The 11,938-nt window shown below is 44.4% G+C and overlaps 1 protein-coding gene across 1 annotated transcript; it reads left to right on the top strand.

The window, feature by feature from the left end:
- Positions 1-172: 172 nt before the first annotated feature.
- On the top strand, positions 173-11,714 carry LOC133346555 (AP-1 complex subunit mu-1-like). Its single transcript, XM_061558199.1, has 12 exons — positions 173-341; positions 2,314-2,470; positions 3,258-3,325; positions 3,931-4,061; positions 4,535-4,682; positions 5,199-5,325; positions 5,679-5,821; positions 6,212-6,280; positions 6,701-6,859; positions 7,221-7,346; positions 7,692-7,767; positions 8,461-11,714. The coding sequence occupies exons 1-12, from the start codon at positions 300-302 to the stop codon at positions 8,481-8,483; spliced, it is 1,269 nt and encodes a 422-aa protein (XP_061414183.1). The 5' UTR covers positions 173-299; the 3' UTR covers positions 8,484-11,714.
- The last annotated feature ends 224 nt before the right edge of the window (positions 11,715-11,938 follow it).

The raw sequence follows: 11,938 nt of genomic DNA, 5'->3' as shown, positions 1-11,938 counted from the left end.
TGGGTGTAGTGGGGGAATATAGTAGTATTTACACCTCCCCATCTAAGCCCATGACAGTTCGGGTTTAATATTTCAGCCCAGCCTCTGGGTTTTCGTGTCGCCTTGAGATTTGAACTTCCCGCCATCCAGGCCCCACGTGGCGCACGCTTGATCCGGTGACGTCACCGCCGTGTCGACGTCACCGCGGAAGTCGCGCTCCCATTGGCCGAGGCGACGCCCTTGTGTAATCGGGCGGGCCGGCAACACAAATCGTTACAAACATTTTTTTTTGTCTATTTTATTTTAAAACAACAAGGACCATGTCGGCGTCGGGCGTGTACATTTTGGACCTCAAGGGAAAGGTAAAGATGAGCAACAATCGCTATTTTTTAAATGGAAAAACACGACGTTATATTATGTCGGCAGGATCGCGTGAGGTTGAAGCCACGGGCTCGCCTGAATCTGGTGCCGGGATTGGGGTCCTGAGGTCGGCAGCGTTTGGCAAGCCGCCCCCCCCCCCCCTACGGGGTCTCCGTGTCGCGTCGGTTGAGGGATGGGTTAAGAGTCCTTGGGTCTTCCCCTCTCTCGCAATCTCTCCATAATGTCGGAGACAACCGCTGACATTCCAGGCTCAAGGTTCAATCCCGGGGTCACTGCTCAAAGGAGCGTGGCACGGCGCGAGTTAGCGGCCCTCCACCAGCGGGTGGACATTCCACGTTCACATGGCGTGCTCAGTTTATCCGTGTAACGTTCCTCACGCTTGATTTGCTGACGTGCTTATGTTATCGGCCCAGAGTGATTGATGATGATGTGAACTCGGAGTCGTGCCACTGATGGCTAATGACGCTCTCGCCTCCGTGTGTCTCGCCGCCCACCTCAACCTGCTCTTCCTGATTACATCAACAGCATTGCCCTGCCACGTTTACCACGAACTTCCAACTTGCTTATCCAACCCTGCCATTAAATCCCCAACCTTCACGTCGTGCACCTGCACTCAGAGGTCATCAAATAAAAATGATTAGAAACATACGATACGTGTGCCTCCAAAGCAATCGTGCTTCGTTCTGTTTTTCCTCAGTAACTTTATTAAACTGATCAAATACATTGCAGACATTCAATCACCGGAATGTCAGGAACATGTGGTTGTTGTTTTTCTTCCGAACAATCGCCATCCCTTACAATAAAATTGCTGCAACGTGGAACGAGGGCCAGGATCGTTCACGGGTAAATGGATTCATTGGCGTCACGTCGCCACATTTGCGTACAGCTCCTGTAACGGACGGGCAGTGTCGATTTCAAAATGTTTCCCAGGTAAGGAGGAGGTAATTCGGTACTTTGTTGGACCGAACACGAAAAAATCTGCCTCTGGCAGAGTTTCTTGAGCCGAACTGTCCACTGGACCCAAATGTCAGGTTGTGCGGACTGGCACTCGCAGGTCCCCATTAATATTTAGAACAATAGACTCGTTAAGTATTCAATTTGTTTTTATGTACAGCGCGTAGTCTTTTTTTACAGTGTGAACCTGATTACTCACAATTCACAGCCGCTTCTTCCAATACTGGATGTTAGTCGAGGGGGTTGTTTGACCTTTGACCATACTTCACCTTGCTGGTCACTGGATTGGTAAATCAGGCTCGCGTCAGATATCACCCGCCGCTGATACTCGCCGTGGCAGGTAATCGAATTTTCGTGGATTTATCCCGATTATGTCCAATTGTTTAGTTTGTCCTTAAAGATTGCCTCGGTCCTAAATGCGTTATTTCACAATAAAGTATACTGTAATGGGCATGCAAATGTGTCGCGTTAGTAGGATGCATGTTTAAAGGGCAATATCTCAAACCGATTTAAATTTGAATGAAAGGCACCTTTTTGAAAAAAGTTTATTTAATATCTAGCAAATGTCACGTTGGCTTCGGACTGCAGTCGAAACGTCTGGATACATTTCTGAATAAATTGAACGTGCTTAATGTACGCATGTAACATTTTACAAGGAAGTAATAAAACATTATTGAGTAAAACTAGCAGGCATTTTGAATTCCAATTTTTATACTAACCGTTTCAGGAATAGCCCTTCAAATGACAGATATCTGAAACGTTAACAACTCTCATCATGTATGTATGTTGAACTTCTTTCACACTGTACACAGCACACCGTGCTAATCGGAGGTGCGGGGGGAAAGACAAACTAAACACAAAACGCATAATTTATCAGCGTTATCAGTAGCAACATCACACACATCAGCAGCATCAACATTATCATCCACCTCATCATTCCAAGTTGCATTTACTTCTTGCCAATGGACGTCCCCGTGGATTGTGCGGTGTCATGCGCAGACCCTGATCAGCAGGAACTACAGGGGCGACGTCCCCACCAGTGCCGTCGATGCCTTCTTCTCTCTGCTCACCGAGCGCGAGGAGGAGGGCACCCTCAACCCCGTGCTGTCCCACGGTGGCGTACGCTTCATGTGGATCAAACACAACAACATCTACAGTATCCTGTATGGGTGGAGGCGGGGGGATGGGGTGAGAGCAAGGTGGGCGGGAGGGGGTTAGAGAGGCAGGCAGAGATGTGGAGACAGAGGGTTGCACCTAAGAGGTGGCACACAAGGAGAACAATAACGAAAACTGCAAAAGTTGAGAAAGAGGAGGTGATTTGTAAAATGTTGAGGTGGTGGATTGGGAGAATGAAGTAGGAAGCGGATGAGGTTGAGTTTAAGGAGGTGGTGAACGTTTATAGGTTGAGGTGGACAACATTGAGGTGGTGAAGGACATTGACAAAGTTGTGAATGTTGACGCGTTGCAGTGGTGGGTATCGAGATGAGGGATATTGAGATAGTATTCATTGAGGGGAAGGTTGAGAAATTGGTGGATATTGAGGTGGAAGTCATTCAAGAGGTTGATGGATTGAAGTGGTGTAAGAGGAGGCTAAAGAATTTGAGCACAAAGTTGACAAGCTTGATGTCCATAGTAGAGTTTTTTTGGCTTAGATTGCGTAAATATATAAATGTCATTAAAACCTGCCACCACCCGACACGGCCAACTAGTAAGGGTTGTCACGTAAACAGAACGTGGCCAATTCGTCACTAGTACAGCACACTGGTGTGTTGGAGAGCCAAGCCACAACATTTACAACCTGAGTATGACGTTGCGCCAGTAATTACAACTAGCTTCATCAGGCGACAGCCAGATTGTGGAGAAGTCTAAAAAACCTCAATTATGGATGATAATGGTCGCGAAAGCCTACGTGTTAAGCTTGATGTCCTTAACGTTTTGTAAAGTTGTGGCGACGACCAACAAGAATGCTAACGTCGCCCTCGTCTTTGCTTTCCTGTACAAGACTGTTCAGGTGAGCACCATGAACACCATCATTAACAGACTCAATATTACAACACCATTTCTGCCATCATCAACTTCATTCATATTGCAACACCATCATCAATATTACAATGCCATCACTATCATCAACATCAATATCACCACGTTATCACTGTTGATTCACCATTGCACATTACACACCATCAACATCGATGACAATTTGAGAATATCTGATCACTTGTCCAGTGGTGTCCTTCCCTCATCTCCAAATTATGACATTACTATAACAACAACAATAACAGTTACTTCAATAATTGTTGTAACAACCACAGTGAAAATTGCAATTACTATAGTGACCACAGCAACCTCAACAACCACTACATCTAAACAACAAGCACTTCAACCACCATGACAACTATTACTACAATAGCTACAACCACTCCAAACACCCACAACCAATGCTGCAGCAATGACAAAATAACTACAAATATTTAAACATCTAGAACCACAGTTATAGCATCCACTTCCACAATATCTTCCCATCTCTCAATGTCTCATTGTCTCCCCACAATCCCATGTCTCCATTCTATCCTTCCCATTGTGTGTCCCCGTGTCTCCCCATATATCCCCTTGCAGGTATTCAATGAATACTTCAAGGAGCTTGAAGAGGAGAGCATAAGGGACAACTTTGTGATCGTCTACGAGCTTCTGGACGAGATCATGGACTTTGGATACCCCCAGACGACAGAGAGTCGCGTCCTGCAAGAGTGAGAGCTATGCGGACGTACTGGGAGGAGGAGAGAGACACAGGAAGCACAAGGAAAACATGGGCAGGAGGGAGACGCAAGAATAAGGGAGGTGCAGGGGGGGAAAAGAATGGCATGGACAAGGGAAACAGATGAGCAGCGAGACAGAGGGAGCAGAAAGGAGACACAGGAAGAAGAGAGACATCGGTGCGGTGAAGGCAGGTATTGGTAAGAGAGATACAGGAGAAGGGAGACACGGGGATGAGAAGGGAGACAAGCAGAATGGAGACATGGAAATTAGAATACACAAGAATTGAGGTGAAAGCAAGACACAAGAATGCAATCATGGGAGAAGGGAGACACCTAGAAGTGCTGGGAAGCATTGCGGGAGTAGATATGGCTCGCCCACTTTAGCCTCCACCCACTGTACTTGATTGGCATACCTCTGATACCCTCCTCTGCGGCCACCCCCTCTTATCACCCAATTGGTGTAGATACATCACCCAGGAGGGGCACAAGCTGGAGGTGGGGGCACCTCGCCCCCCAGCAACCGTAACCAACGCGGTGTCGTGGCGCTCCGAAGGTATCAAGTACCGCAAGAACGAGGTTTTCCTCGACGTCATCGAGTCCGTCAACCTCCTGGTGAGCGATGCCGTGTTCCCAATATTCGCTCGTAATCGGGTTTTTAGGTTATTTACCATTTTTATCCAAATATTTTTATTGTTCTGATTTCAGCATGTAAATTGGTATAATTTCAATGTAACTATACATTTTTTATTTTGATCGCACGAACCGATAGTTTTGTGATCCAATTCACTGCAAGTTTGTGCTATTTTGAGCTCATTTCTACATCCTTGTATTATTTATATGTTAATTGCTGTTACACCATTTATTTATGTTTTAAATAGCCACAAATTGGCCCAAATTTTATCTTTAAAAAAAGTCTGACCTTTATTCATTTTTCTCTATCCAAGGGTCATATATTTTTTCATACTTTCTCCACCTTTTTAAATGCATGATTATTCCTTTTTCTGGGCTGATGTATTTTTTGAGTTAGCTGCTTTTTTGCTTCCTTGTTCATTAAATCAGATGATGTTGATGATGTTGCTCCTGCTGACTTATGAAGCTATTGCTGTTAATCATTATGTGTATTTACAGGTGAGTGCGACAGGCTCGGTTCTGCGGAGTGAGATTGTAGGGACGGTGAAGATGAGGGTTTTCCTGTCGGGAATGCCCGAGTTGAGACTCGGACTGAACGACAAGGTCTTGTTTGAGCAGACGGGACGTGAGTTATCACATCATGGCTATCATGAACATCATCATAATCACCAGTAGTAATATCAGAATCATCAGCATATTATTATCATCAACATTAGTTGCAAAAGTATCATCATTATCAACTTCTCCGTTACTGTCACCATCATCGTCACTAGCATTATAATCAGCAACAGCAGCAGCATAGCAATAGCATCATTGCCATCCTCACTTTAATCACAGCTATCCCTCACCATCGATCACGTGTTCTTGTTTCACTTGTCTCCCAGTTTTCTGTGTGTCTCCGTGTGTCCTAATGGCTAATGTCTTCCTCTGCATCCCATGTCTCCCTTCTCTGTCCCCATGTATCTGTGTGTCCCCCAGGAGACAAGAGTAAGGGAGTGGAGCTGGAGGATGTGAAGTTCCATCAGTGCGTGCGCCTCTCTCGCTTCGACAACGATCGAACCATCTCATTCATCCCCCCAGATGGGGAGTTTGAGCTCATGAGCTACCGTCTTTACACACATGTAAGAACTTCTGGATATGGGGACAGAGACATGGAGATACACAAGGACACACAGGGAGTTTGGCCTGCTACACTTACACATAAGTAAGGTACAGGGGACACAGGCACACGAAGAAAAGGGAACACATGGAGGACATAGGGACATGGGGAGTTTGAGCTGCTGAACCACCATCTACACACACACGCACGCATAGCACACAGGAACGTGGCGGGGCACAAAGGAATCCAGAGATGCATTGGGGGACACGTGACTACTGTGACACGGAGAACACATGGGAACATGGGATACACGCAGACATGAGGACTTGGGGATGCACAGGAACACGTGCAGGGGAGGGAGACATGGAGAAAAGAAAATGATGATGCTGATGGCGGTTGTTGATATCTCCAGGTGAAGCCCCTCGTTTGGATCGAGTCGGCCATTGAGAGGCATTCGGGCAGAATTGAATACATCGTCAAGGTGAGCTTGTGTGCTCCGCCAACCTAAACACGCCAATACTGTGAACTGCCTACACGTTAATTTGTAATATAAAATCAATAAATAATTAAATGTACTACCACGTGAAATGTATCATAATTAATGCTCGGTAATTGAAAACGTAGAATTTTTCTTGTCCACAATTCCATCTACAAGTTGATTCTTGCTGTTTTCTGTAAATGTATCATTTAGAGAGCTCAGTGGCCAAACCATTAATTTAATCCAACTATATATAATCCCACCTGTTAGTGCATGGCCGGTCGGAAGATTTGGTGTCAAAGGCCACCCTCCTCTTAGAGGATTAGAGGGGGTTTTATTGAATGGAAGCCCCAGTGGGACCTGTGGTGGGGATGGGGGGGGGGGTGAGCGAAGTCGTGTTGAGTGGCTTGATGTCCCGCGCAGGCCAAGAGCCAGTTCAAGCGCAAGTCGACGGCAAGCGGTGTGGAGATTCGAGTCCCAGTCCCCGCCGACGCAGATTCCCCCAAGTTCCGCGTCTCCACGGGGACGACGGCCTGGATCCCCGAGGAGGGAGTTCTCGTGTGGACAATCAAATCCATGCCGGTGAGACAAGGTCACAGGGACGTGGGGACGGTGTGTCTCCCCGTGTTTCCCTTCACTTCTCTGCTCGATTTATCCCCTTGTCTTTCACCCAATCTCCTGTCGCCACCCATCTCCTTTATTTTCCCTCCTGTCTCAAGTCTTCCCCGGTCGCCCTTGTCCACATAATTCCCTTCACTTCTCTTTGTGCCCCTCTTCTCCCTGTGTCTCCCTTCTCTTCCCTGTGTATCACTTCACTTTTCCTCATGTCTCCCCGTGTCTCCGCTGTCCTCCCTGCATCTCAACTCACCTTCCCATGTCTTGTCTCCTCTCAGTGTCTTCCCTCTACTCCCCGTCATTCCCCTCTCCTCCCCATGTCTCACAGGGTGGTAAGGAGTACTTGCTAAGAGCTCACTTTGGGCTGCCGAGTGTCGGTGCAGAGGAATCTGACGGCCGGGCCCCGATCACCGTCAAGTTTGAGATTCCGTACTTCACCACATCTGGCATCCAGGTGAGAGTGACACTCGATACATAATGGCACTCCTCTCATCCACAACAATACAGCAGGTGGAGGAATGTACTATGCTTAAGTAAAACTGCAGATGATGAGAGTTTCAATCCTGTTACCTGAAACAAAATTCTATCCTGTCTCAAATGTGCTTGACCCTCTCATACATACATTATTTTTATGATTATAATTATTCGATTATAGCAGGACAGTAGGAGGTACCCTTTATTAATTAGGTGTCTTCCTTATACTTGTTTCTCTCCAATGTCACCATGTCCCATTTGTCCCTTAATTCCCTTCTTCCTCCCTGTATCTTCCACCTCCCCATGTCTCCCCGTGTTTCATCAGGTTCGTTATCTGAAGATCATGGAGAAGAGTGGATATCAGGCACTACCGTGGGTTCGGTATATCACACAGAGTGGAGGTGAGATATCTTCATAATGGGTGTGTCGGAGACCCTGTGCCATCAGCTCCATTTTCAGATGTGAAAAAATTGTATCAGGTCTGGTGTCACTGTGGTCAGAGGTTAGACCTGCAATCAGAATGTATGAGTTAATATCCCAGTTGGGCGTTCATTCAGCACATCATCGGCAGCATCATTAGCCGAAGCAGTATTAATCATAATCCAGGTTTTTTGGGTTAGATCGTGTAAATATATAAATGTGTCGTTAAACCCGCCACCACCCGACACAGCCAATTAGTCAGGTTTGTCACGTAAACAGAACATGCCAATTCGTTACTAGTATAACACACCGGTGTGTTGGAGAGCCAAGCCACAATATTTACAATCTGTGTACTCAGATTGTAATGTTGTGGCTTGGTACTCAGATTGAAATATTGTTCGCTAAAGCCTACGTGTTAAACTGAGCAGTAGTATTAACCTTAGCAGTAGCCGTGGCATTTTAACTGACATGATCAGCAGCCATCTGCAGAAATGGCAGAAGCGGAATTAATATCGTCAATAGCAGTAATATTAGCACCATCAACATCAGCAGCGGTAGCAGTGGCATCACCAACTGCACCACCATAATCAGTCTATAGCGGTTTACCCCATTACTTTCTTGAGCAGAGAGACAACTTCCCCTTGTGTCTAATTTTTATTTTTTTGTGTGTTCAGATTACCAGCTCCGCATGCAGTGATGCGAAAACAAAGGCGAGATTCATAATGGCTGATGGGTGGTTGAACACACAACCCCAGCATTTGTTCTATTAATGCGGACAAGTGCATCCATCTACTCTAATAAGGTCATCATCAACATCTATGACCTGTCCACTGCTGCGTGAAGGCATCCCCAAGTCGTCGCCATCCATCAATGTCTTGCGACGAAGCGATACATTGAGCTCCTGCACACCAACCGATCTCATCGTTGGGTCTCTTCGGTGGTCTTCGTCTTGGACATGTGCCTCCTTTTGCTGACATGGTTTGTCTTCTAATGATGTGTCCTGCCCAAAACCCACTTTTCTTAAGGCAATGTAATTTGTGTTTGTTTTCTTTGCACACTTTTGAGCTTTTGCACCGATTGAAAATGTTATTTAGGTGCATTGGTTTGTTACTTCTCATTGTAAAATTCACTCCGACCTGCTCTCGCTCACCTCTTTACTTCTTAATTTCCATCCCAGACCGCCTTTAATAACTGACCTGGGTACACATACTCTGATGTCCTTTTCAGTTATTTTCCTTGAGTAAATATGTTCATTTGTTTAGTGGACACGATATAATTATGGACATGAACAGTTACATCAAACTATACAATTACATAAAGTCCAGATCTTAATATAATTAAACAAGCCAACATTTACATAAATATACATTGTACATGTTTTTACAAAACTATATCAATTGCCATTATTATGACGCCATGTCATCAACTGACAATTTATAATATAAATTACCCATACCTTCATTACACATGCCTTTATCCATGCCTTTATCCATGCCTTTATCGCCTCTCGCCTTGTCTGCAACTCTTCTCTATATCCTCCCCAAATGCCTCTCCAAATGCCAGATGAGCCAGAGTGCCGCACTCGTAAACAAAAACCACATCACTCACATCCTCGGATCCCCTCTACTGGTTCCCAATACAGTCCCACGTCAGCTACATGCAGTCACTCGACATCTGAAAGATCGTCTTTGCCTCTGCCTAGTGCTTCTTATTTCACTCGACTCCCCTCCACCAACCTCGCAAGGGCTTCTGTCAAAGCCCTCAGCCTAGCTCGATGGGAGATCGCTCATTCTTTGCTCTTGTTCTCGTCACCTAGAATTCCCAAATCCAGCCTTAAGAGATCCCCCTTCTACTCTGCTTATGACTGACCCCTCTTTTTTACGACGGGTCTTCAATCGCACCTTACCGTAATTATATAAACCTCCCTTTTGTGGTCCCCATAATGCATGGCCAAACTATTTTGTTACAGCATCTGGAGATGCAGTTGGATTGTGACACTACAAGGGTTATTCGTGGTAAACCTCCACTTTTAGTTGTAGTCAATTTGAAGGTGAAGTGAATGAAACCCTGTTTATCAAGGTGTTTCTCTGCCACGCGTACACATGTCCAATTTATGCTGTAATGCCTGAATGGGAGAAACATTGAATGCTTTAGAACACTGCTATTTTAGGAATTCTGCTTTTGCACCCTCATCCCTCTTTACCGACTTGAGTACATCTTGAAACCCCTAGCACCGCTCAACACCACACTTCTGTATGCGAGACACCTATCGGCGACTTTTACAGCTCACCTGTAAAACTTCATCAGATACTTCTACGCAATGCTGCTGGTCCCACGTGACGCACAGTTCACCGCCATCTTAGAAATTCACAGGCAGCTTTGCACAGCGGGGACAACTCTTCAAACAGGAATTGCCAGAAGTTGCCACGAGCACTGCACAAACTTTCAACAGCCATCTGTCATTCTTGTGTTTTGTAATTAACACACAGTTGTGAAGACATTTACATGTCGTTACATTTAAATGAACATACCATATTACATTGCAATCAATATCACCAATTCACATCAATATCAATGAACAGTATTTCCATTTAATGTAAAACATTTTCAATGTCAGTTTTCAAGTGACGGTTAACCTATTGACACGATTATCCTTCAGTTAACATCGTTATCAGTTAACATCTTACATTTTTTTCAGGCATTAATGATATGGGCTGCCACCTGGTTTGAATAAGGGTGTCAATCGCAAGGGGCAATGAAGGTCTATGAGTTACTACCTTTTTAATCGACGGTAATACAATTTGAATACTGTAAAAATATTTTGAAAGATGACAATTTAGAAGTGGAATTGTTTTTGCTAAAATTTTATTGTGATAAAAGGAACAACAGAAAAATGTATGTTACCGTTTTGTTTGCTTTCCTTGAGTATCGGTTTGGTAGCGTTTACACGATATGTCTTGATGTAAAAAGTTTTTCTTTACATTACAGCTCCTCTCTAAATTCATTTAAAATAACGACGATAAATACGGATTGCTTAACATGCAACCTAATGTGCCATTGTGCGCGAGTTGTACAATTAACGTCTAAAACGTAATCTCGCCGCAAGCTGTTTCTCGCATGTTTTTCAATTTACAAGGCCCGTGGCTGGACACAAGCAGAGTGGCACTGTAGCAAATAATATCAATCAAGAATTGCAAAGTGTTTCAAGGTTATCACATTTCAGGGCGATAACTCCTATTGTGTCTGTTTTGTTTGTGTTTGCTGAATGTTGGAGAAACTGAAAAATGCAGAGACTATGGAGAGAGAGAAAGATAATCCGAAAGAAAATCAGAAAATTTTAAGAAATGTGGGGGGGAAAAAATATCAAAGTTTAGCAATCTTGAGATTTTCTTTTGTATGTAGAAAAATTCTAAAACAATCCAGAGCATACCACCAGGTTAGGTGCCTGGTTCCTTCCACATGTTTCCATATGTTAAGCATTGCTTGCGGGGAAAGTAATGTTTAGTGACAACGTGATTGAGTGGTGTGGGGGAGTGAGATGAAGCTTTTTCTTGGATTTCCTAGATCCTTGTGACATTGATGGACCAGTGCCTGCAACTATATCAGTTCACCAGCCACTCTTCGTCTTGTCAGGCCACGGACTTTCCCATCACCCCTCACGGTTTGCGGTGGTGGTTTTTTTTGCGGGTTCTAGATATACGTTATTAAACATTTGATATTTAGCTAAAGCGATATGTTTACTAGACTTATGTCATGCAGGTTAATGCTGTCATGGAATATTCCTTTAAAAACGTGTTATTGAGAATGTTTTAAAATTGTACAAATCCCTATTTTTCCCCCAAAAAATTACTGGATCCCAGGTGTCCCTTCGAAAGATTATTAAACTCAATGGCTCTCACCTGGTTAAATAAAATACTTTGAATTGAAATTGCCTTTGCTTATCCACTGTTTCACTTGCTATATGACATCACAGCTATTTATGCAGAGCAAAACATGCAATATGTTAATGCATTTTAAAAAATATACTGTATACAGTCGTGCAAATAACTGGAAGTGGACTTTGCTTTCTATCGGCTTCACGGTGGCTTTCCACGGGAGTCAAATAACTTGTGCTCAATGATGGGGATTGTAGATTTGTGTAAGTGTTTAGCA

Source organism: Lethenteron reissneri, chromosome 24, assembly GCF_015708825.2.
Source record: "Lethenteron reissneri isolate LAM-NWPU_2019-01 chromosome 24, ASM1570882v1, whole genome shotgun sequence".
NCBI classification, from domain to species: domain Eukaryota; kingdom Metazoa; phylum Chordata; class Hyperoartia; order Petromyzontiformes; family Petromyzontidae; genus Lethenteron; species Lethenteron reissneri.
Note: the sequence above shows the minus strand (reverse complement) of the source record. Positions and strands in the feature narration are given on the sequence as shown.